Raw genomic sequence first — 26,878 nt, 5'->3', positions numbered from 1 at the left:
ATCTTTCTGCTTCATGCTGTTCCAGTGAGATGGGCTGGGAGAGGGAAGTGGTTGTTCCTAGGATGGAAATGCAGTTTGCACCAGTCACAACGTTGCGGCCAGAACCCAGGATGCCCGAAAGGCCCTGTTAGAATGGCTTGAGAGTATGAATCACGAAGAAAACCAATTGATCCTGGAAACATGCTGGAGAGATGGTAAGCCCTAGTGTTGGCTGAGAAACGTGCTTTTCTGCCAGGTGTTCCAAAGAGCAGGTGTGAGGCTCGCACTCGTGTGCAGTCGCGCCTCTCCTCAGCTCCCGGCTGACCTGCAGGTTTCCGCCCCGCCTGGCTTCCCGGCCAGAGGGTGCTAGGAGGAGGGAGGGTCCCTGGAAGGCCAGCTCCAACCCGTCCGCAGGAGCTACCCCCTCCCCAGTCACGTGGCCTGGTGGGTGGGGACCGACCTGAAGTTAGAGAAACCAAGTTCTGAGTGCGCGGCGCGCGTACTCCCGAGCCCGGGCTGTGGGCGCTGGGGGCGTCGGAACGAGGGGCGGAGGTGGCAATTTGCGAAGCCGAGTGTCGGCGCGGGCGGCGGGACTCGGGGCATGGCCCAGCTGTCGGTGATCCCGGGGTCGGCCACTGCGTGGACTGGTGAGGGGGAATCCGGGGGCGGCAGCGGCTAGGGCCTGAGAGGCTGCTCCGGCATTGGGCACCACACCCCCTCCTGGTCTAGCAGACGCGGACACCCACAACGGAAAGGGCAATCGGGTAAAGAGACCAAGGTGGACACTTGGGGCTTGGGGTCAGTCCCACCAGCTTCACTTCTCGGGGCTGGCTCTTACCCCAAGACTGGGTGACGCTGAGATGCTCAGCCCACGTCGACGCTGGCAGCCGCTCGCCGGCCGGGGGCGCTGTGTCGGCTCCCAGAGTGGTGCCGGCCCCGCCCCCCGCGCGCGCAGTGGCTGCTCTCCGTGACGTCATGCTCGGCTATAAAGAGCGCGGCGCGCGGTTCTCCCGGTGCTGGAGGAGCTCGAGGACCAGGGTGGCCGGGGCCGTGGGAGTGGCGCGGACGCGGGTCCGCGGGAGTCTCAGCGATGTTTTACTCAGGGCTCCTCACCGAGGGCGGCCGCAAGGAGACCGACATGCGGGAGGCGGCGTCGCTGCGGCAGCAGCGCCGGATGAAGCAAGCTGTACAGTTCATCCACAAGGACTCGGCCGACCTACTGCCGCTGGACGGCCTTAAGAAGCTGGGCTCGTCCAAGGACACGGTGAGCCTCTCGGCCGCGACCGCGCCCGCCTCGGGATCCCCTCGCGCGGCGGCCTCCCGGGGCCAGCCCATTGCCGCTAGCCGCTTTCACTGAGTCACCGCCCCGGCCCTCCGCTGCCCTCTGTCTCGCTATTCTCCATCCATCCCCTTGCTTCAGTGTCTCTCAGGATTCTGTCGTAGCTTTTCTAGCTCGCGCCTACCCTCGGCTCTGTTTCCTCCCTTGAAGTCTGTTGTCGAGTAGACAAGACCCTACCCTGCCTTCTTGCCCTCAAGTCGCCTTTCCTTCCCGTTATTCACAGTTCAGATTTTGATCGCAGGGGCTGGAGCCTCGCAGCTAGGGCAGCCCCACAGGCTACTTGGCCAGTACTATGACCTTCTAGTGGGTGTGAGGAGAGGACGAAGTGGGAAGAGAGGTGGGTTTCTTCGTAGTCACCATACCAGATGACTTCTGTTAAACCCATTTTCCCCGATGCAAAATTTTCTCCGTTTGATTTGGGTCTTACCTACGTTTGACCTTGATCCTGAAGTGGGACAGGAAAGAAGGGTCAAACGTGGAGGTTTCCTGAACCCCAAACATCTCTTCATCATAATCATCTCTCTTCCTACTCTACCCCTCCCCCCACCCCCCACAGAGGGGGTAGATGGTGGAGCCCAGGAGTCTCCAACTCACTGACCTGCTAAAGTGTGGGGTTGGGGCGGGGCTGGGGCTGGGGCTGGGGCTGGGTCTGGGGCTGGGGCTGGCTTTTTCTAGGAGGGTTGCTCTTCGCATTAAGGAGAATCCCCCGGGACTGGAAGTCTGGGTTCGAAGATCATGCTGCCCTCTAGATATAGAGGGAGACGGATGGCTAAGGGTCACCTCTTTAAAGAACTGTATTTGACTGTCATCCTTCAGTCACTGCAGTGGTCCTGGGCCGAATTTATGTTTAGGTTTGTAGTTTTATCTGGAGTTTTCTTGTAGTTTACTTGTTTTCCTAAGTTCCATAGCCATTTTATTCATTGGGGCAATAACTTATGAAACAGTAATTGAATGCCTTTCAAATGAAATAGGTACTCTGTAATTTTTCCAGGTTTTTTTTTTTTTTTTTGGCTTTTAGAATGGTTCACTGAAATTGCCATTTCCAGCTCAAGAATAAGTATTGAGAGCAGAGTTCTGAATCGTTTCTTTTAAAGCGACCTTAATGACACACAGATACTAGTATCAGATTTGCCCTCCCTCATTGTGATGAGAGTCATTTTTAGTTATTTATATGCAAGAAAGTCTACCCAGTTATCTTGCTCTGTTTTTTTCAAAGGTATTTTTCCTGCACAAGTCACAGGATTGTCAGTCTGCTTCAGGCTTACTTAGAGTGGTAACTGAAATGTATTCCCAGAAAAAAAGATAACTCTCTGTTTTCCCTTCTTTCACTTCAAAGCAGTTTAGATTTATTTAGCAAATCAGGTCCAAGTCTTCTTACATTCAGGCCAAAATAATCCTAGCTCCTGGAAGCCACAGGAACCAATAAAGAAGAAAGTATTAGAAAAAGAAGTAAAATGTGGAATGTTTTTCTTCCTTTCATTCATTTAAGATATGATTGAAATTTGGTTTTCCTGAGCTGTCAGGAGCTATCCCTGAGAAACTACCTCTCCATCCTTCTGCCTAGCATTCCTTATACTACTTCACCCTGTGTAGGAAGAATTCCATCTGTGTTTCTGACTCCAGTCTGTCTCAACTGAACCACACAGAAGCTGATTAGCAGTAGGCTGGAAGAAGGAAGCATCCTCAGAAAGCAGGTTATTGCCATGGATGTGACACAGGGCAGTTTACTGTGAGACCCTGAACCGTGGTTCACACTTTCTCCACCTCTACCCCCCATTGCCATGGAGTTGATATCCCTTTCTCACTGTTCTCACACCTTTTATGTGCAAATGATTGCAGAGAAGAGTTAAAACAGGTCACAGCCTGGCTGACTATGATTGGGCCAGGAGAGCTGTGAGTACTGGAGTGAGGTGGCTTGCTTAAGCTCTCCTGGAACTGATTTTGCTGCCTCAATATAATCTTGGAAGTACTCTATCACTTCACTTTAAGGGTATATCTGTAGTATAGACCAGTGTTGACTCAATTTTTTCAGATTGAAGTGAAATTTTGAGGATGCCAATATTGACTGAAGAGGTATATAGTACAAACGCAATAGAAGGAAGACAAGAATAAGGAGAAGATGGCACCAAAGAGAGACAAGGGGAAAAGTAAATTAGCTTTAATTGACTCTGGGGTATGTGCCAGTGAGAAGATTGTGGGTTGTTTTTTTCCTACTGGTGACCTATATTAGAATGATATTACTGGGTTTACTTAATTATCTACCTTTTGCCAAGCTGTCTGTAACTTTTGCTATTTGATACTGGCCTGCCAACTTTTTGTGGATTGGCAAAGAGCACTAGTAGGCAATCAAATGTGGTCTTATTCTCTTGGCCCCAGGGAAGTGCCTTTGCCCTCTTTCTGTTTTATGTGTAGTTGGCTGCTACACAGTCTGCTATGCAAATTAAGTGCATAATTAACTTATTTCTTATATCTGGCTCTCTTATTTTGTGTATCCTTTCATCTTGAGATTTTTTTTTCTGTCTAATGTTAAGAGCCAAAATCAGAGGTATGAGTAATATTTTATTTGAGTTATTTTTTTTTTAATTGATGAAACTGGAGAAAAAATCTTGGAGTTTCTTTTGTTTTAGCTACCAGGTTCATAAATGTTTTTCTCACAGAGATAAGGACTTTTTAAGTTTTAAAAACAGTCGTGTCATAGGATAATGTGCAGTCTTTCCAATATAATAGTATTAGTGAGCATCAGGCCAAATCCATAGTTGTCTAGCAATAGAAAGAGTTTTGTGTTCCTATCTACGAGTGATTTTGCTTATAACCAAATGCCTTAGCAAAACTTACTGGAATTAGGAATGAAGGCCAGGGGAAGGAAAGATGGTGGAACACACACAGCAAAGCCAACTGACCATGAAATGGCCAGCCCTGTACTCTGAATGTCTGATGTACCTGATCAGAATCTGTCAGTTAGAGCAGCCATGGGCAGTACCCTGTAGTTTAGCTATTCATAATGCCACAAGACATCTATAATGCTATAGGTTTTGAACCAAAGAACTTTGGTGCCTTGGAAAAGGAACGTGAAATACCAGTATAACACCAGATCTGGTGCAAACTAAAGATTTTCAGAGCTGCGGTTGTGTCCTAGTAATAGCAAACATTATCTGAACACCTGCTGTGGTCAGAACACTTGATAGATGCTAGAACCACAAATAAGAAAATAGCAAAATTTCCGTAGGGAGCATATAGATTAGAGGAAGAAGAGAGCAAATTAATTTGTTCTACAAATATTTATTGGACAGTTATTACATGTCAGGCAGTAATACAGGCATTCAAGATATACTAGTGAATCAGAGTCCCTGCCCTTATGGAACTTACATTCTTGTTCAGAGAAGGCAGAAAATAAAAGCAAGTAGATATATATATCAAGAAGCCATAGGTGCTATGGAGAAAATAAACCGGGGTAAGGGGGATAGGGAGTGCAGTGAGTGGCCAGGGTAGGGCAGAGTGGGACCTTGCTATTTTATATAGGGTGGTCAGGGGAGGCATCACTGATACGATTTCATTTTAAAAGATACTGAAGGAAATTAGCAAAATATCGTGGTGAAGAATGTTCTAGGCAGAAGGAACAGCAAGTGCAAAGGTCTGAATGATCAGTGTGCTTGAAGTGATTGAAGAATTATGAGAAGGTCATTCTGGCCAGAGCAAAATGAGCAAGAGGGAAGGCGATAGGAGATAACATCAGAGAGGTGATGGGATGCCGGAGTACTTAGGTCATTATATAGATATTTTGCTTTTAATCCAATACGGAAAGCCAGTGTAAGACTGTGGGCAGAGGGGTGACATGACATGATTTACTCTGTAAAAATGTTACTCAGATCACTGTGTGGATTAGGCTGTAGAGGGGTGAGAGTAGAAGCCTGGAGACCGATTAGGTACAAGATGAAGGTGGCTCACAGCAGTGTGATAGCAGTTCAAGGGATAAGGAAAGATCAGGTGCTGGATATACTTTGAAGGCAGACAAGTTTACTTGACGGATTGGATTAAGGATCTGAAGGAAAGAGTAATTACGAATGACCTCAAGGTTTTTGATCTGGCAGTTGGAAGAATCAACTTGTCATTAACTGACCTGGGTAAGACTACAGGAGGAGCAGGTTAGGGACAGAGAATAAGAATCAGGAGGAGTGCAAAGTCAGAACAACTGTAATAGAATAACAACAATTTTTTAAAGATTTTATTTATTTATTTTTAGAGAGAGAAGGGAGGGAGATAGAGAGAGAGAGAGAGAAACATCAATGTGCGGTTGCTGGGGGTTATGGCCTGCAACCCAGGCATGTACCCTGGCTGGGAATCGAACCTGCGACACTTTGGTTCGCAGCCCGTGCTCAATCCACTGAGCTACGCCAGCCAGGAAATAACAATAATTTTTTAAAAATCAGGAATCTGATTTTTTAACAAGTTTGGGGTGTCTCTTAGTTATTTAAGCATAGCTGTAGACAGTTCCCAAGAAGGAATACTACCAGGAAGCCCATGTTAGTTGCCAAGATATTACAGTCATTAAACGCTAGAGGAGTTCAGCAGAAGAAGGGACTACTCTGGCCTGGTGTGACAATAGTGATGGAGACCAGCATCTGAGTATAGCTGCATCATTCCCTGGTGAGGAAATTGACTACAAGATGATTTGGAGAGGAGGCTGCCTCCGTAGTATGCCCTATAGAACCTCAGAGTAAGATGAACTTACTTACATGTTATCTGGTCCAATTCCCTGCCTATATGTGAATTCTTTCTAGCAAAAGTACAGCCTGCCATGGCAGCTGAGAAACCACCATCTCAGACCAATCCTCAAGCAGGCAGCAATTAGGAATATGACTGTTCTCTTTGAAATAATGTGTCCATTGGATCACAAGGCAAAGGTGAAGAGACAGAACACAGAAGACCTGGGCAATGTGACAGCCTGCCTAACATATAGGTCCCCACGTGTTTTTGAGCAACTGCCAGCCCAAGGTCAACCTGTCTATATTCCCATGGGGTAGAATGGGTCACATGTTGTATATTCAACTAGTAAATAAAGCAGAGGAGGCATAGATACTGGTGCCCTTTCCAAGACCGGATAGAGACATGTGTACTGGGCTTGAAGTGAGAGTCAATCAGGAGTCCATGTTTATCTGCAGAGTAGAATGATTTCATGCTCTTTTAGGGGAAAAAGTGAATGGTAACCAGCTTCAATTTTAGGCTACTCATGAGAATTTAATGTATATACACATACATACACTTACTAACATTTGAGTGCTTTGTGCGGATCACATTGTTTAATCCTCACAAAAGCACTACAAGGTACTTACTAACTTGACCTCAGCTCTGTCTGACTCCAAAGCATATAGTTTTAAATACTACTCTAAGCCAGGAGTTGGTAAACTTTTTCTATAAAGGACCAGATAGTAACTTTTTTCGCTTTATAGGCTGAACAGTCTCTGTCTCAACTACTCAACTGTGCTGTTGTACAAAAGCAGCCATAGACAGTTTGAGTTTTATTTACAAAAACAAGCAGCAGACTGGATTTGGTTTGGGGGCTGTGTTTACTGACCCCTATTTCTGGTGGTTCTAACTGTGGTTCTATTGCTAGCTAGAAACCTTGGGTTTCTCCTCTGGAAGTAATTGCTACAAAGAAGGCAGACTTCTCTCATCCTTCCTGTTTTCCACTCTCGTCCATTCTCTGGACCATAGAATTCCATTAGTTTGATTCTGTCTGGGTTCAGTGCAGCATAGGTAAAGGGATTGCGAAAGTAGCCTTAGAAGTTCTTGCACAAATCATATTGTGTGGCATCCTGCAGTGTGATCTATTTCCTTTCTCCCCGCATTCTTCCCGCCTACAGCCTGATTAGAAGAGCTAATTAAGCAAACTGTATGCCAGATTGAGGAACCTCAACTATTTCCAGAAAGTAGCTCTGCCCACAGAGCCCATTTCCTTCAGAAGCTCCTGATGATGATGGAGGCAGCACATTTGAGCTCGCCGGATTAGAGTTTAGATGCCTGAACCCAGGTTAGGGCTTAGAAGCAACATTTTAGAAACAGTAGAGAACCAGGGACCGCTTAGGTTTGTAGTTGCCTTGTTGAGCTAAAGCATAAAGAAGGATTCATATCAGGAGGATGACTTGAGAATTATGCCTGAAAGGCCATCAGAGCACCTGCAGCACCTGCCTAGCTAATTACCAGTGTGTATCTTGAAGGATATCAGGAATGTAGAAGACAGTCCTTGGAAAGCCAGAATTTCAATAGACATAAAAAATGAACCAGTTAAGCAAATTTACATAGCAACAGCCATGGAGTGCGAAGTCAAGTAGTATAAACTATGTAATGTACAAGAACTGAAGGGATTCTGAAAGAAAGAACTAAATGGTGTTCATCAAGAAAGGCTTTTTGAAGACATAAAGGGTAGAGATTGGTTTGTTCATCACTGTCTCAAGAGTTGGAGATACAGCTGTGATCAAGACACCCTGCCCCTGTGGAGTTAACACTGTAGCTGGGAGATGAAATGGTAAACAAGTAAATAAACAACTTTTTGACTTAATGATTTTATCATTACCTATTGATTTTCTATTATAATAGATGAAGTTTTGATTCTCCTTCACCTCCCCATCATGTCTCTCTCCTATTATACCAACATTCTGTTAGATAACTGTTTTGTGTCAAATCAGCATGTACTGCTTACATTATTATGACTATGTTCATGCTATTCACAGTTAAGTCAAATAATATATTTTAATTATGTCTCCTTTCTCATACACATACTTATTTCTCTCACAATTATTAATTGCCTATTTATTCATTCAATTTTCTATGTAAAATTTAAATATACTTTTAAGTACCTTAAAACTGAAGATGACCTAGCAGCTCCATTTCTTTCTTTCTTTTTTTTTTTAATTTGTCTTGGAGACATCCTTCCTGGAGCCTTCTATCTTCCCATTTCATTTTGGACTGGTTGCTCTCAAAACCTACTGCACAACCTATATGCATGACTTTTCCTTCATCACCATCCTCAGAATTTCCTTTGCCTGTCTTCTCTGTCGGATCCTTTATTTCTTGGATCCTATGCTTCCCCCCGCCCCGCCCCTTGTTCTTTGGTTTCCCTCACCTTGGTGGAACATAGCCTTCAGGAGCTTCTTGAGGATGTATGGGAAGTACCTGCTGAGTCTTGATTGATAGTTCGGCTAGGTTTAGAATGTATGTACTGTCAAGTTTTTAAAAAGCATTATTTCATTGTCTTTTAGCTTCCATTACCACCATTGAGCAGTCCTATGCCATTCTGGTTCCTAATCCTTTGTATTTGGGTCATTTTCTTCTCTTTGGAAGCTTTTAGAATCTTTGCCATCTGTAGTACTCCAGAAATTCATAGTGATGTGAAATGTTGGTGTGGATCTTTTTCCTTTCATCATGCAAGGCTCAGTGTGGGCCCTTTCAGTCTTTAAACTCATAGCCTTCGGTTCTGGCTTAATATGCTATGCCATCCTCTCTTAGTTGTTTTAGAAATCCGACAGTGCATAATTTTTAAGCCTAGCCAAACTGTCAACCAGAGTCTTTTGACTTACTCTTACAAAAAGAATAAATTTTTGGCATTCTTCCCAGTCATCTGGGTCAAGTGGGAGTCTTATGCAGGCTTTACCCTAATCTAGTTTCCTACCTTAATCATACCTTCCAACTATAGAGGTTCTAATATCTCTAGCTCCACAGCCTTTCCAGGGTTTTAGTTTGAGTAGGAAAAATGTTTTTATAGTTAGACCCCAAAATATATAATAGCTCAAACATAATAATTTATATTTTCTTAAGTAACAGGTCCATCTTCTCTCCCATAGTCATTTAGGGACCCAGGCTGACAGTGACTCTTGTGTCTTCAACATGTGACCTCCAAGAAGGTTACCCTAGGGGTTGTCTACATTCCAGCCAATGAGAAGAGGAAAAGAATATGGAGGAGTGTGTACAGGAGATTTTCATGGTCCAGGTCTAGAAGTCTCACACGTCGCTTCTACCCATATTCTCTTTGCTAGAACTGAGCCATGTGGGCATGCCCCACTGCGGGGAGGCTGGAAAACATAATCTAGGTGTCTACCCAGCAAGAAGAGGAGAACATGGATTTCGATGAACAGCTGGCAGTCTCTGCCACCCCAGAGCAGAATAGTGTGACTCACTCAGCTTTCTCTAGTCTAGGTCACTTACCACTTTTATGTCTGCCCTTCAGATTCCAAAATTTTGTCAGCACCTCTTTCTTTTTTTGTCATTTTATTTACTGTCCCTTTTGTTCTTCTAGGTTTAGGCCTTTTTTATTCCTTGGCCATCATTTTAGTGAAATTTTGTTTCGAAGAAGTGTATAGTTACACTGTCATTGAAAACATGCAGGCATAACAAAATGACCCCAGAAAAACAGCTCTGAGGTCCATACGGGTTTAATGGCTGTGACTTTCCAATTCTCAAACTGTACTATGAATACTTTTAGTTGCAAGAGTAAACAAAGAGAATTATATATACCAACAGAAAATTGTTTCATATGTTAAACAAGAATAGAAAATTTTAGAAGTGTTATAATATGATTCTATTTTTTGTATATGTTTGTAACTATTAAAATTCTTTTAAAGGATATACTTCTAAACTTAATGGTTGTTATTTGTAGGCAGGGGTTGAGAGGTTGGGGAACCTGTCCCTTTTAATTTTATATGCTTCAGTGATATGTGCATATTTTACATTGAGCATGTATTGTGTTTGAACCTTCTTTGGTTACCGAAGAAAAGAACAAATAATGGAATACAGTCACCCCTCAGTATCCATGGGGGATTGGTGCCAGGCCCCCACCCCCCACGTCCCCACTGAATTTCTCAGATGCTCAAGTCCCTTATATAAAATGCGGTAGTGTTTGTATATAGGCCACAGCTGGGTATGCCTGTACATCACTTAATTTGTGTGGATTCAGTATAGTGCTCAGTGTGTGGAAAATTCAAGTTTCATTTTTTGGAACTTGAAATTTTTTTTCCTGATTATTTTCAATTTGCATTGGTTGAATCTGTGGCCGTGAAGCCTGTTGGTATGCAGGGCTGACTGTGGTCAGCAGGGCCAAAGGTCCTCCAGTAGTCAAGCAAAGTGAAGGCTGAAACATACCTGCCCGCTCTGGAAATGAGGAGGTGGTTACTGGTCCTATGGGATCGAAAGTGACTCGGTGGGGAAAATGGATGGTATCAGGATCTAGACATGGTTATTCGGCTTTTCTTTGAAAAGACCACTCAAGATCAAGGGTACATACGATTAGAGAGGTGTGTAGAGTTGAGGAGATGGGGTCTGAGGTTTTTCTTCCTGATATATTAGAACTTTGAGTATGTTTTATAGCCTGTGGAGAAAGGGCCCAAAAAGAAGGGAGGAAAATCAAAACAGAGATGACTTCAAGGAAAATAATTTTAGAATGCTCCTCATTTGCCTCATCTGTGCAGTGGTGATTAGACTCCTCTGCAAGACTGAGTAACCAGATAAAGTGCTGTTCAGCAAACCAACATATAATAGTAGGAAAGCCCCAAGCTTTCGGTGAGGAGGGCTTTGATTACATGGCCTTTGAAACTCCTTGCAATTTTCAGTTCTGCACGGTTTACCCAAGTTGGTCCTACTAAGCATGGACTTGACAGAAGCGAACACCCTGATTTAGTTTGACTTGAGTTAGGAGTCTAGGCTTATTAGCAAGAGAGATAAGAATGAAGAATTTCTATTTCTTTTGAGGAGCAAAGCATTCTCCCAGTGGCACATCAAGAAATCTGAGTTAGCACTTCCTCTAGCTCCTTATCAACTTAAGAAGCTCATTTTCTTTAAAGTACCTTTTTCTCTCCTTTTCTCAAGGATACTAATTTAGAATCTGTTTTGCCAAGAATCAGAGTATTTTGGGAATACATGTCTTCACCTCACCAGGGTTACAGTGAGTCATGGCTCTGACTCCATCCTTCTGCCTTCCCTGGGAAAGTTTTAGGCTCTGGGCTTCTGAGAGTGATTGTCTTCCCCTAGAATTGGAGTGCCATCTGGTATGTGTTACATAGGAACTTAGGGTTAGATGCTATACTTTGAGGGATTTTGAATGATAATGTAAACTGAGAATAAGATGCTTTGTGTTGAAATTTCTCAGGTCAACAACTTCTTATCAGGAGGTAGCTTATACTTTCTGGAGGCCACTTTGGGTGGAAACAGTAGCACATGGACACATCTGCCCTGGGAACTCTCTCCTAAGCTCAGTCAAAGAGCAGACTTGAAATCACACTGCTCATTCTGCTTTCTAACAGTAGATATCCTGACACAGATATAAGGTCAAGTCAAGTCCCCTTCTTCTTGGTCAATCTCTGCACCTTTTATGCTCCCACTTTTTGGCCCATTGAAGAGAAGGCAATGGGTGACAAGCATATGGCAGGAGTTGCCTTATACTCTTTGAGGTTTAGAAGATATCAGTAAGAATGATTCCTGTGGGTTCTGCCACGTTCCAAAGTGTGTCTCTTGAGAGGGTTGCTTAGCAGGTCTCAATTCCTGTCTTCCCACCCCATCCACCCACGGATAACTCAATCCTCAGGCCAGTAAGGCATATGTGTATGGACCGGGTACGTATAAGGCTGTGAGGGAGTCAGACTTGAAATAGAAATAGGCAGCGCTTCTGACAGTTCGTCTGAAGGCAGGTTTCTTCAGCGTGTGGAAATAAGCTGCCCCTTCTGTAAGTCACCTGGAAGGTACACCTGTTCCACACAGGAAAAGGCCACTTTTCTCCTGAAATGCCTTTGTAAGGAAGGGGTGGGAAGGCATAAGCCCAGGTAGTCCAAATCACAAGGGTCCCTTAGTCCTCTGTAGCCATTGACTATTCATTGGCCCTAGCCACAGTTTTTAGTGTCACACCTTGCTCTTTTCATTCAGGGTAGCCCCCTGCAAAGTGGTTTATAGTACCTGCTCTGACAATACCAATGATGTTCCTACTTGAAGGGAGACTAAATAAGCAGCAAAGGTAGAGCTCTGTTATGTGAGGCCTCTTCATTATTTCAGTGGTACCTGGGGACAGTGGGAAAAATGACTTGCCATTAAGAAGTCTCTGCTTTCTCTTCCTCAAGCAACCACATAACATTCTGCAGAGGCGCCTCATGGAAACCAACCTGTCCAAGCTCCGAAGCAGTCGTGTCCCTTGGACCTCCAAGACCAACAAACTCAATCAGGCCAAGTCTGAGGGACTGAAGAGGTCTGAGGATGATGACATGATTTTGGTTTCTTGCCAGGTACTGTTCTGAGAACAGCTTTTCCAGGGTTGTCTGGCAAATACAGTTTGGGCTTATTGTGATCCTAATAGTGGGTTTCTTACCTCCAAATTGTGTGCAGCATGTGCGTCTTTACCATAGAATTTGTAAATGAGTTTCAAGGAGGGCACTCCATGCAACAGACAAGGTGTATGCAGTATTTTGCATGCGTGTGCATCCTTACGGAAAAAAAGGACCAAAACATTCATCAAATTTGCATAGGACTATGTGATACACACACACACACACACACAAGATCTACTTAATGTATAGAATGAAACACCCAAATTCCTTCGGGATCTTCTGTCAGCTCTAGGTCCAGCAGGGAAAAGAGCCCCTCAAGGGAGACTCAGCAGTGGGTAAAGATGGGATGCTACCTCCCCATATCGTGAAGATGCTCTCCATCCCTGCCATTCATATGACATCTGCTACTTGCTCTCCGATCTCCCTTCCCTTGCTCTTATTGAACAGTGTGTTTCCTCTCCACAGTGTGCTGGAAAGGATGTGAAAGCCCTGATTGACACAGGCTGTCAGTATAATCTCATCTCTTCAGCTTGTGTGTATAGACTGGGGTAAGTAGCTGCTGGGTGAAATTGTACTAGATGGATAGATGGAACTCAGATGCTAATCACTCTTTGCCTGAATTTCTTTTGAGGTTACAGATGGTGAAGGTTGCCACAGAGGCTCCAAGAGAAGGATGCAGAGCTAAAAATATCAGCTGGATCCAGTCTGTAGTAGAGGGACAGAGTGAGGGTCCTCGGGCCCCTGGGAGGAATCAGTGAGCCAGGAAAGCCTCAGACTTTCTGTTAACTCCCACATATTATGTTTTGAGGAAAGACCACGGGGCTCTGGAATGAGAAAATGTGAGATTCTTGGCTGCTGTGTGTCATGCCGTGCTCCGCATTTGTGCCCTGCCCAAACATCAAAGTAGGAGCTGTCCTGTTGGTATAACCTCCATGAGTAACAGCAGGGAATGTGGGAGGCTTTAGCTTATTAGGGTCCTTGTGAAGGTCACACTGCCTGTCCCAAGAAGCATCAGTCTGAACTTGGAATGGGACTGCTCTTGCTGCCAGGCCTGAAGAGCGGTCCTTAACCAAAAGTTTCTTAGTGCATTTTTCTCTTTCTGAAGAACATGTAAAATGACATTTTACCTCCGCGCCTGCTGGGTTTTGGATGTGAGAGGCAGATACCTCATGTATTGAATGTCTTCAGTGCTCTCACAGCTGGTAATGAATTCTCCCTCTTTTAGTCAGAGAAAGCCATTTTGTATCCTTCCTCCTTTTCACTCAATCTGTACTTTCATTTCTTCTTCCTTCTCTTTCTTCCAAAGTACCAGAGGGGCACTGAGATATAGCCCAGAATTGGGAGGATCGACCCAGCATTCTTTTCCACTTTTGTATCCCTACACACAACAAATAATTCTCTAGCCCAAATCTCTGTATTGACACAATCACTAGGGTAGATATAATGGCCCATTTTAAACTGCTTTCAAGGTGTTCATATTCTTAGGTAGGGCTTGCACAAAACTTGATTTGTGGAATCAGTGACCTATACTACATGATCTGTCCCTACTTGTTTCTACCCTGCTCTCCACCTTCACCATCACTGTGTCTCTTTGAAGCTGCCTCTGTGGGTTTTGTACATTGCTATACAGGGTGGTGGGTGGAGTCCAAGACGCAAGTGTTCTTGTGGGAAGAACCCTGGGCTTTTTAATGTGGTAAAAAGATGAGATAAAGTGCAACATGATGGTTCCAGAAAGACTAATAATGTCCTGGTGCATAATTAGGCAGCAGACTGCCATGATTCCAGAGGAATTAATAACCATCTGTAAAGCTGCAATTATTATTTTTTTGGATGGGCTATAACACTAAAAGAGAGGAAATGGAGTAAAGCAGAAGTATTGGCACAGAAAGTCCATAATTAAGTATTTATCCACCAACCCATAATGGTTCGGGTGCTAGCTGTTCCCATCATGTTACATAACTGTGAAACCTTGGATGCTGTTTCTTTCCTTCCTCCCCTGCACAGGCAAGTTAAATTAGTTGGAACTTTCTCCATGATATTCCTTGCCGATATCAGTATCAATGCACTTACTGACATTAAACTTATAGCCTAAGACTAACTGATGAGGGTAGACTGAAATAAAAAAAGACATAGAGAAAATTAGACATTGAACAAAGTATCTTCTAAAATTAGAATCGGCCTGCCCTCGCTGAGATCTGTTACCCACAGAGGGGTAAAAGGACTTGTTAACTAAGCTGCCTTGCACATGAGTGGGGATGTTAGGATGCAGAATAGGGTTCTCTGAGTGTGTCAACTCTTATCTTTTACCAGTGCACATGGTGGTGTATCTCTTTATGAACAGGAGCTGCATTTTTCGTTTTTCTTATATCCCCTGGCACGTTTACGACACGTGCTAAAACAAGAAGTGTAGACTGGCTGGCACTTTTTTTGTAAATTGATCCCAGGAAATCCCTGGAAAATTTCAACTATGGGTCAGAAGGTAGATATCTCCAGATTCCATCAGAAACCTCTGTCAACAGGATTCTGATATCTTCTCCTCTGGTGCAGACTCAAGGAGCATGTCAGATCTCACAAGCACGAAGGAGAGAAACTTTCTCTACCCCGGCATCTGAAAGTAGTGGGCCAGATTGAGCACCTAGTGATCACATTGGGCTCCCTCCGCCTGGACTGCCCAGCAGCTGTGGTTGGTGAGTAGAACTGGGGACTGGACCTATGGGCCCCAATGTAAATCCTCTTCCTACCCATGAGATCTCATGTCTGTAAATATTGACTTCTTCAAAATCCCAGGTTTTCAATTTTCTGTACTGTAGACCGAGTCCCAATTATTGCCCTCCAAAATACCAGTGGGACCCTCGGCTACATTCAAGGCAAGTTGAGGATTACTCTCGAAAAAAAGAACGGGAAGGGGGCAAGACAACAAACATTTTGTATGCTAGTGAAAGTGGCCCCTCAGAGCTTTCCATGAGCTACTTTGAAGTAGAGGGCAAGATCCTCTTACTCCTATGCCATAAATCCCTTGATAATTTCCCACCATCTATTACTCTCCCTAATGTGTTCTATTCTAAACTACTGTAGGTTCTTGATTTTTATTTAAAGTTAAAAAGACCTGGGTTTTCCCTGGCTGGGTGGTTCAGTTGGCTGGAGCATGATCCTGTACATTAAGAGGTTGCAGGTTCCATTCCTGGTCAGAGCATGTACTTAGGTTGCAGGTTCGATCCCTAGTCAGGGCACATATAGGAGACAACCAATTGATGTTTCTCTCTCTCTCTCTCTCTTTTCCTTTCCTTTCCTTTCTCTCTCAAATCAATAAAGGTGTCCTTAGGTAAGGATTTAAAAAAAAAAAAAGACCTGCTTTTGAATCTTGGTTAAAAAGACCAGGGTTTGAATCTTGGTTCTATTGACTTTTCTCTATAATGATCTGGGAAATTGCACAACAGATGTTTATTAGATTGATAGAACAAATATTCATTGGATGGATGGATGGATGACTGATTGGTTGGATGGAAACTAATGGTGATAAGGCTGACTTCTAAATCAGTATGGAAATGGCTGATTTTTAATTTTTTTTATTAGAGGACAATGAGAAAAACTTGTCCCTTGGTCTCCAGACTCTCCGATCCCTGAAGGTAGGATTGGTTCTACTTTCCCTTTGATATTTCTTCTCTGAGGAAGGAAGGGGTCATCTTATATGGACACCCCCAAAGTGAGATCATTAACAGTAACCAGTGATTCTCCTGTGTTTTCAGTGCATCATAAACTTGGATAAGCACCAGCTGATCATGGGGAAAACAGACAAAGAAGAAATCCCTTTTGTGGAGACAGTTTCCCTGAATGAAGACAAGTGAGTGTCCAAATGGGTTGGATCAAGTCAAATCCATTTGCCATTAACCAGAGGGGTTCTCATACAGGATGTGGGATTGTGTTCTTTTTTTTAGGCATAATTAACATATTGTATAAGTTTCAGGTATGCAACATAATGATTCAACATTTGTATATATTACAAAATGATCATCACAGTAAGTCTAGTTAAACATCCATTACCTCGGGTTTTTTTTCCACCGCTGCCCCCCGCCCCAGCCATCCCCATGGGTTGCGTTCTGCCTGTGGCCTTCAGTCACACTACAGATACACCCTCCCCACCCCCACATTTCACCATCTTACAAAACTCTCTAGCTCACTCACAGTTCAGAATGAGCAGTGACGATACTGCATAGAGTGGTGGAAGAAATAAGTAGCTTTTAAACTAAACTTATGCTTGCCTTCCTAAAGTCCTTGAATTGGTATCATTGCTTCTGTTTGTTTCTCTTTGCAGCACTTCAGAAGCATAACTGCAGCCTGCAGCGTGTCTGCACAGGTGCACACACACCAGGTGGACAGATGGCGAAAACGGGGTTTGAACCAAATGCAGTAGCAACTTGCTGTGGACCAAGTCCTTTTCTCTAGTAGAAGCCACAGGGGCTCTTTCCCACCCAGACCTCTCTAGACTTTAGTCTGTGCTTAGAGATCTTGTCTGGTTGTAGCCATTGTTTTCTACTCCTTTGACCACTTAATATAGACGTTTTGACACTGCCAGGTCTCACTTGTGGCCTCTTTCTCTGCTTCTTCCAGGAACTTGCTTTTATTAGTCAAATATAGGGGCTGCCAGGTTCTATTTCCCCATAAATACACTTGCTACTTTTCCTATAGCTAAAATGTATAATAAACAGGAACCCGACCTTTATCTCCTTTCAGCTATTTCAGATGGGTGCAGGATATGTCTCAGAATTAACATCTCTTCTAATTCATTCATTGATTTGTCAAGTATGAATAGATCTGAGATCTGAAAGAGCCCAGGGAGATAATCTAATTCAACCCTTTCATTTAAAGGTTCAGAGAGGCGAGTGAATTGTCTAAGCTCAAACACAGAGTCGGTAGCAGAAGGGACCTAGAATTCAGTTACTGACAAGCCAAGGCTGTGTTCGTTCTCCCATGCTGCTTCCTTTACCTTTAAGACTTGAGAGGAAGATGAAGAAATGGGGGTTTGTAAAAAGCCAGAGTAGGGGAGGAATGTGCTTTGGGGATGGATGCAAGGAGGACTGGGTATCCCTCCCTCCTGTGAGCTAAGCCCGCTGACATTCTCCTGCCCCTAATTGTCACCTTTAGGCCCTTGTCTTGGTACCTAAAAGCTGAAGGTACAAAGATCAACGAGATGGTCTTTCACCTGGAATTTCTTGAAGGGGAGGTGGGGAAGGAACCACAGACAGAAGAACGTTAATTACTCTCTGAGATGGAATTGAAAGCTTCAGTAAATACCGGTAATCTGGGTATCATTGTTAGACATTAATACTCCCAAATGCAGTCACTATCTCCGCCTAGCCTGTTGTTTGTCTGCCATGGACTCGAGCAGCTGAGAACAGGAGTAGGTAAACAAGGTGAAAAACCTGGAGCAGGCCCAGAATGGAAGGGAGGACTAGATCGAATCAGTTGGTAGGGAGGCCTACACAGGGGAATTTTTCTGGGAAGGAGACTTCCAGGCAGGGAATTGAGGGTTTGAATACTCTTTAGCTCTGTCCTGGTGTGACGGAAGTGGGAAGGCAGGAGCTGGCAGTGTTAATAAGGAGAACTTTTTCTGACTGCCCAGTATTTCCTGACCCCTCTTTTCAAAGAGCTGGAGGTCACAGGGACTTCTCGAAGCTTTTTGTTGGGGATGTCAGCTTGGGCACACAGATACCTATAATGGCATTTCTTCTTCAATTTGGTCATAGAAGTGCCTGGAGAAGTCAGAAAAATAGCCAACTGTGGGTATCCTTTTAGGAGATTCCCACGTCTACCCTTGATTCATAGCATGAGTTCCCAGAGTGTTTAATGGATCCCACTTTGAACTTTGCCAGGTCCCACCAACAGTCTCATCTAGCATTCGGCTGCTGCCCCTACCAAACAGCTCTTTGGAACTCAGAATGTTTTTAGCCCTACAGAAGCTCCCTTGAGACTAGAAGGAGCCTTGATGACCTCCATTTAACAGCTACAACCAGTTATCCTGGGTCGTCCGCAGGCCCTGTTCTTATCAGCCCCTGTAGAGGAAATAAGATGGAAATTAAGCGTAGCCACAGTAGAGGTGGTCACCTTTGAAGCTTTAGCAGAGGTGCTCCCAGGTCACCAGCCTTCATTGCCCCCTCTACCTCCACTCCATTTTCTTTCCTACGGGGTCTCATGCCTTTCCACTGAGGTCTCTCTATTCTCCTCCCCCACCTGTCATGACAGCACTTTGGTCTGCTTCTTATCCTAGGACTGAGATGAAATGCTTTACCCCTTCCTTCCCTAGTTGAAGTTCCACTCCAAGCCTTGGCTCCTGGCTACAGGTGAGGCTTGTTGGAAATTCCTTGGCCTGGTTTATCCTTATATAGATTCTCTGTGGACCAGTGAGACCAGGAATTCTCAGGTACTCAAACGATGAGACTGATTCTGGCCCTTTGAGTTCAGGATTATATGGCATCAGGGGGAAGGCAGATGACCTTTAGTGATCTTTCTGGCGTCTGAGAATTAGTCAGTGGTTTTCCAGTTTTGGAATAGAAACAATTGGGGCAATTTGGGCTTAGGACGTCATAATCTCAATGTAGTCAAATCATTTGAATTTACTTAACCAAATTATGTTTTAAACCTCAGGCTTGATAGAGGTACCTTAAAATGTCTAAAGACAATTATGGGAAATCTTGAGCTTCATTAATCTTTAAATGCTGCCAAGTTGATTACTCTGGTAGCCCATACCTCCTTGATATTCATTAGGGAGCACTGGGTCTATTTCGGGGGCAGGGGCTGCTGGCAAAATAAGCAAGTAAGGTCAGTTCTTCCCAGAATCCTAGAAAATTCTCTCTGGCACCTCTGACTGAGCGTATAGGAAGAGAATAGCTACCTAGGTCACAGTTCTGAAGACAGGCAGTAGCTAGAAGTAGCTCTTAGAACTGGTACCCCTCCCCTTCCTTACTAATGCCCATCTCAAACACAGAAAGTTTGGAAAAGACTGTTTTTGTCATTTGGTATTTTTATGTCTGACTTGTTTGAGGAACAAATGATTTCTGACCTTTCTATTTCCTTGCCCTGCACAGATCCCATCTGGTAAGATTCTCTGTTCCTTAGCTCAAAGTGTCTATAGAATGATTGCTTGGTGCGCCAGCTACCCTCACTCTTGTGTAATAGAAATATCTTTCCAGGTTGGGGACATGGAGGAGACAAACTGGATTACTTCCTCCCTCTGTTGCCAGACCTCTGCATTAGCACTTTATCTGCTCAGTGTTTCTGGCTCTGTTGGGTTTATTTGTGAGATTGATGTAACAATAAAGTGAAATCTTCCCCTGTGTGTGTGTTTGTCTGACAGAGTGTCTGTGTCAGGGCCCCTGGAGGGTGGGGAAGCCGGGAACAGCCTAATTGCTGCATCAACATTTGTCTCATAGGGTGTTCTGAACACAAGGCTTTGTTGTCCTCATTTCCTCTATTGCTGCTGGCCTTCAGCTCTCCCTCTTACTGGCTATATGTCCTCGGGCAAATTAATGAGCCTCTCTGAGCTTGGTTTAGGATCTGTAAAACAACTCATAATAGTACTTACTTTACAATGTCAAATGAGATAACCTATGTAAAGTGGTTGGCATATAGTATTCCCTCAAAGTTTTTTTTTAACGGTTTTATTTTTCTTTATTTTTTTTTAAGATTTTATTTATTTATATTTAGAGAGGGAAGGGAGGGAGAAAGAGAGAGAGAGAGAGAGAAACATCAGTGTGAGGTTGCTGGGGGTCATGGTGTGCAACCCAGGCATGTGCCCTGACTGGGAATTGAACCTGCGACACTTTGGTTCGCAGACCGCACTCAATCCACTGAACTACGCCAGCCAGGGCTATTTTTCTTTAGTTTTAGAGAGAGAAGAAGGGAGGGAGAAAAACAGGGAGAGAGAAACATCTACTGGTTGTCTCTGGCACATCCCCTGTCTGGGGATCTGACTACAACCCAGGCATGTGCCCTAACTGGGTTCAAACCAGCGACCCTTTGGTTCTCAGGCCAGCACTCAATCCACTGAGCCACACCAGCGAGGGTGATGACAAACTTTTATGGTGGCTCATCAGTATGAGAACACTTCTAGAAAAGGAAATATTATTTAGTTCAAACAAATAGAAGCGGTTTGGGAAGGGGAAGGGTTTAATGAACCTAAATATATAGTTAAAGCCATTATCTCAGTGACATTCCAAATAAATGTGTTCCATAGATGATAAAAACTTTATGTTAATATTTTAAATATTTAAACAGTATGAGTAAATAGTCAACAAGAAACAACCTTTATGCCAGTGGTTATCATAATCTAGAATTATGGTTCTATTGCTACTCATATGACTATCTTTCCACCTCAGAAGGCTTTCTGTCTTATTTTTGTCCATTCTACATATTAAAAATATAAAAAGATTTACCCAACCCGACTCTTAAGCAATGAGGAACAGAATCAAGATTCATAATCATCTTAATGGAATGATACCAATAATATTAAGTTTTAATGGAGTTAAAAATACATTCTGACTTTCATTTTTAAAAATTTGTTACACTTGCACAGTGAGAGAGAACTTGGACTAAGAAAGGTTCATGTGAACATGATGGTGTTTTAGTTGATTTATCTCTATGTGGCAGTATTAAGGACTGTGTATGGAGAAGATGTCATTCATAAGCCAGGGATGTGTATATAATATGTAGAGCATCCAGAAAAGGACAATGGCAACATGACTGTTCTTAAGAGCTTTCAGGCTGTCATGTGGAAAGTGTTTTCCTGGCACAAGAAAGCAGGCATGTCCAGTAGGTGGAGGTTGTAGAGAGGCACATCCTGATGCAATTGGAGGGAAGCATCTGCTATAACTGTAGTTACAGTTATACTATATTCCAGGGACTGTACTAACCCTCACAAAGAAGGTAGTATTGTTCACTGTTTTGCAGAAGAAAAAGCTAAAGCTCAGAGTAGTATGAAGATATAAGTGTTTAACACAATTAAATGGATTGTCCTCTAAATTTTCTTTCACTGAAAGTGAAAGGTGGAATGATCATTTTGAAAAAGATTTCTGCATTGGGTAGAAGGTTGGATAAGGAGACCTACAAAGTCATTTCTAATGCCCAAATTGTATTAAATGGCATTATGAATCAAATGTAGTTTCTTGTTGACTCATTGCCGTCACTACAAACCTAGACTCATTAATTATGAGCTTTTTACCCAGGTTTGAAGGGTTGCAGGTTACTGTTCTCAAGAATCAGAAAGCTGAGACAAACTAGTCTGCGTGTTATAGCCTGGACTCCTCTGTGAACTGTTGCTGCTTCCTTCCATTGTCAGTGCTTCCATTTGCTGCTGTTGTATTTTATGCTCACTTATCTGGCTGATGACTTACTGGTTGCTGTTTCTTACATGGTGTTGAGCACATAGGCATTGTGACAACTGTTTTCTCAAAGACCGTTTTTAATTCAAGGGTTGTGGTATGTTCTGGAAGTCTGGGGCTCTCAGATGCCTGACCAGAATGGAGGAGAATGTGGGTCTTTACCTGCTTTTAGGTACTGACTTGCCCAAAGGTTCTAGCAGTTTGGTGACTACAGGCCTTGTCCTTTCCTCCCAACATCCTTACATACTGTGCTGGACATATGCCCCTAACCAGCACATCTCAGCCACCAAAACCAGGGAGGGGGATTCAATGCTGGCATTGCTTTTCCAGTAGCCAGAGTAGCCTCCCAATTCCTAATCAATGCAGAAAACCTAATTCTCCAGGGAACCCACACACTCCAGTGTTGACATACTCAAACTCCGTCGGTTGCCTTGAACAGGAGAAACTGGCTGGGAAGAGGGAGCGTGGTTGATCCAGTAGAGATACTTGGGTTTGCCAGAGGAGACACTTGGAAGGGAGGAGGGACACATGGTCTTCTGTACTGTGATCCCAGATAACAGGAATTTAACTTTGCTTTCATTTGGCAAACTAATGTGGGATATCTTAGGATTTCATTATTGTTGGGAACCACCCTGCCTGGTTTCAGAAACTGTAACCCCCCATGGCTATGGCTGAGTGAGAGACCTTGAGACCCTAAGCCACTAAGGAGACAAAGCTTATCTCCCTGGGAGGAGCACCACCTCTGCTCACTTTACATCACCCTGCCTGGCCCCCAGTGCAGGACCAGTTAGCCAATAATGGGTAAGATTCCTCAAGGGAGGGATGACCTAAGATAGTTATGGTCATGAGGGGGCCCTCAGGGAAGGACTTGGGGGGCTATGGAGAAAGGGGGTGATGGACCCTTGCCCCTTTGGCTTTGACATAGCCTGAATCCTCATTCTGTCTGCAAGAAGTCTCCTAATCTCTTGGCTGCCTTACTTCCCCTGCTCAACCTAAGCCTGAAACAATGCTGGAGGTGGGTGCAGCCCTGTGCTGGAAAGGGCGGGTTCCCCTGGGCTATCAGGCCTAAGAAAGAATGCATAAAATCCTGTGAAACCTGCTTTGCTAATACCCTCAATTTAAATGATAAGGGTCCAAGCCTGAAATGAGTTTTTCCCCAAAGTTTTATTGCCCTTTAGCTATCTGACCCTGACTCAAAATAAGCCCTCAGAGTTCTTTGAATGTTATCTATTGTTTAACCATTTCTGCCTGACAATGATTGATGAGCTTTAGGCATGCACCCTGTATTCCTGTGCAAAATGAACCCAATACAAGCCTATCAAGGCAAGGGTCAGGGTGCTCTCCTCTTGAGAGAGTGGCTGTGCCATTCCTTTTCTTCCACAGGACTCAGTAATCCGTGTGAATTTGTCTTGTCTCATTCACAATGCTGTGGACACTCCTGGCCAGTGTCTGCATCAGTTATGAAATGCTGGACTCCTGGATATGCTAGATGACCTTATTCTCTGGGGGGCTGATATAGTGGTTCTTATCTTACCTATTTTTAACATGGGTAAGGACATGAGAATTTGGTGCTGAGGAAGCAATTACTCTGTTTTGAAAGTGCTATAGAAACTGTTCTCCACATGTCTGAATTCATAACAGTATCTTGGTTGTATATATGAACCAGCTGGGGGAACATTAAAATGAACAGGTTTCATAAGGACCAATTAGACCTCTCGGGTGTGTCAAGAGGGGCTGTTCAAAGGTCTGAAGAAGAGCAGCCAGAGAGGAGAGTTTCCAGCTGTGTATGTCCCATGGAGAGTGGAATTTCAGAAATGGTTAAGACTCAGTATGAGCAGGTAAGGGTTGAGGGGAAGGGCAGGAATTGAAAAGAGTGACAATTAAAAGAAGGAACTATGGGGTGGAAATCCCAGCCTCAGCCTAAGTTGACCCCACCACTGGGATTCAGATCTTTCTGTGGATGCCAGAAGGGTGGGCCAGTCAGGAGCCCCTATGTTTGAGGAGCTGAGAAGCATCCTGAAAAGACTGAGCCAATGTCTGTCTCTAACACCTCCTTCCACATTCTCACTCTCAGATGCTGACCTTGCTTTCTACTTCATTCATGAAATCACCAGAACATTCCCCACTCCCACCACATCTATCCTCTAACCAGCATCTATGTGCAGCTATTCCGCTTTTGCCTTTTGTTATTGCGTTACCATAGCACAGTATACCCAAACACTGTGTAACTTACTGTCCGTCTTTACCTGTAGAATCATAGTTCTGAGAGGATAAATCCCAGAAGAGATGGCTAAAAAATAAGCCTCCGGGGAGTAGAAATTGATTGTGAGAGGGCAGGGTTTGCTGCGAAATACTATTTTTTTAATCTTCTATATTCACAAAGATAAAAATGAATAAAAGTAATGTAGTATTTCATCTATTTGAAAATCTTGGGGCTCTGAAAGGATGGACTGTTTTTCTTAAGTATTTCCTTAAGCCACTGGGAAATCAACAATACTGATTTGGCACTCCTCTGAAAGAAACTTTAAAAGTTCTGTCTGCTTTGGTACTAAATTTGCGTTGCTTTGTTGGTTTGGGGACTGCAGTAACTTGCCAGCAATAGGGACACCCAGATCTCTAGGAGCAGAGAGATACTATTCTGACCTCATATATTGTTGTCATGGTGGGCACTGGCAAATGATGGCGTGGCACATGTCTGTAGCTTTACCGGCAGCAGAGGACAGAAATATAACTAAAGGGGACAAGTAGAAGGGGTTATCCTGGCGATGCACACAGTAAAGGAGAGGGCTCATCAGAGATGTTCCCAAACATGCTCAGAAATAACTGGAAGAACTCTGTGTGTGTGTGTGTGTGTGTGTGTGTGCGCGCGCGCGCGCGTGCGCGCTCTGCCATAACTGCTAGAAGCACCATCCAAGGACACAATGATCACTGATGCTATGCGCCACTCCATCTATTCTCCTGCCCCAGTGTGGCCTGGGAAAGTGCTGGGTAGAATAGCAAGGATCTGGTAGAGAAAACAGAAGGAGGCATGCAGGGAGCTATTAGATCACTGGAGGGGAAAGGCAGTCAGAGCTGGCAAAACCTTGGTCCCAGATACATAAATTGTCACTCTGTCTCTTAGTCCCACTTTCACAACTAAATTTAGAGAAGGCTCTTTTTACTCTGCTGACCATCCCCAACCAGGGAATTTTTCAGGCCTCACAAAGAAGAGAGAGGGCCTCACTGGACCTGTGCCACTCCTTAAAAGGAATGAAGTAGGGAAACCTAGTCACAGGGAAACAAGGAAAAGGGAGGGGAAAGAGTGGACACCGACAAAGGCCTATCTTGCCTGTAAATACAACAACTCTGATGCGACAGAAGGACCTAGGAAGAACCTAGGCCAGAAATCTCCCCTCTCCTGCCTGTTGTGGTGCCCCAGAGCCCCTGTGGACTTCTTTGGGCATCTCGATTTCTCCATGTCATGGTCAGAAAGAAATCAAGTAGGGATTCAAGAAACAGTTCCCCACAAACATTTACTTGTTTTTATTATATCCCAGTCTCCAGGTACAAGGATAATAGACAAGGTCCCTGCCCTCAGAGCTCAAAATATTTTGGTGGAGATTGGGAATATAGAGGCAGATACGAAAACAATAATTTTACTATAATGGGCTAAATTAGGAAAGAGATCGACACAAATACAGAAGGAAGGGCACTTAAATCAGGAAAGGCTTTCTAGCTTAAGATAATCCCTGACCTAAGTAAGGGAGAAGTTATCTAGATATGAGCAGGGCAAAACAAGAGGGACTGACCCCTCCAGTCCTACTGCATCACCTAAAATTGCATCTCCCAAACCCTTGGCTCTGGCTGTGCAAACACCTGCCTGTCACCCCTCTCCTTACTGGGCTTCTTCATTCAGTCTCCAGGCAGGCAACCATCTTATGGTCACACGCCACTTACTCATGCTGTTACTGGACAGGGAACCTGGCCCTAAGCAGGTCTGCCCAGGGCCAGCCGGCAGTGTGCAGGTTCTTGACTTCATGTAGAAAAGATTGCACAACACAAGTGGAGGTGACTAGGAGGGTATGTTTATTAAAGCTGGGGACAGTAAAACAAGAAAGAGCTTAGCATAGAAGCAACAGGAGAGTCCAGGCTGAGCTGCTTTAGCCCACTGGGAAGTCAAAGAAAAGAGGGACTTGGAGACAGGTTCAGGGGATTTGCTTGGGATGAGCTGCTGCTGCTGCTGCTGCCCATTACTACCCCGGTCTCACGGGCACTCTTAGAGTCTAGGACATGCACGCCTATCTCAGAAGGAAAAAGAGGGGAAAGGGAATGGCGCAGGGAGACCACATGCTGGGCTTTTATTTCTCTCCTGCAGGCAGTAATCTTAGGGGAGGTCTGAGGGGATGGTTTCAACAGAATATTCATGTTTTCCAGGTATGCTCTTTCACAGCTATGGTCTCCACTGATTGGTCGATGCCAGTGCAGGAGGTCCTTAGTCATTGCAGCTGGTCCTGGTGTTGCCCACCTGGTTTTGCTGCTTTTCTGGGCCTAGAGCTGAAATACAACTGAAGCCTAAATGCTATCTCAAGGGAGGTGACCTGTATCTGGCTATAAATTGTTCGGCCAGTTTGTTCAGGTGTCTGTCTCAGCTTCCCTATTCCACTTGTCCTGGCTACCTGGCCTGTCTCAGTGGCAGCCTCATTCTAACAGTGATACCTAATATAAATACTAAATTTTCTAATGGCCACATTTATGAAAAAAGAAACAAGTGAAATTATCTTAATAATATAATGTATCAGCCCTGGCTGGCATAGCTCAGTGGATTGAGTGCGGGCTGGGAACCAAAGTGTCCCAGGTTCGATTCCCAGCCAGGGTACATTTCTGGGTTGCAGGCCATAACCCCTAGC

The 26,878-nt window shown here is 44.2% G+C and overlaps 1 protein-coding gene across 1 annotated transcript; it reads left to right on the top strand.

Annotated features, from left to right (window-relative positions):
• The first annotated feature begins 945 nt into the window (after positions 1 to 945).
• NRIP3 (nuclear receptor interacting protein 3) lies at positions 946 to 19,951 on the top strand. The gene is made up of 7 exons (XM_028517736.2): positions 946 to 1,243; positions 12,415 to 12,576; positions 13,084 to 13,166; positions 15,166 to 15,305; positions 16,192 to 16,244; positions 16,365 to 16,459; positions 16,931 to 19,951. Exons 1-7 carry the CDS (start codon positions 1,070 to 1,072, stop codon positions 16,944 to 16,946), a joined length of 723 nt encoding a protein of 240 aa, XP_028373537.1. The 5' UTR covers positions 946 to 1,069; the 3' UTR covers positions 16,947 to 19,951.
• The last annotated feature ends 6,927 nt before the right edge of the window (positions 19,952 to 26,878 follow it).

The sequence above is a fragment of the Phyllostomus discolor genome, chromosome 6, assembly GCF_004126475.2.
Source record: "Phyllostomus discolor isolate MPI-MPIP mPhyDis1 chromosome 6, mPhyDis1.pri.v3, whole genome shotgun sequence".
NCBI lineage: Eukaryota > Metazoa > Chordata > Mammalia > Chiroptera > Phyllostomidae > Phyllostomus > Phyllostomus discolor.
The sequence above is the reverse complement of the archived record's forward strand: the minus strand, read 5'-3'. Positions and strand labels throughout refer to the sequence as shown.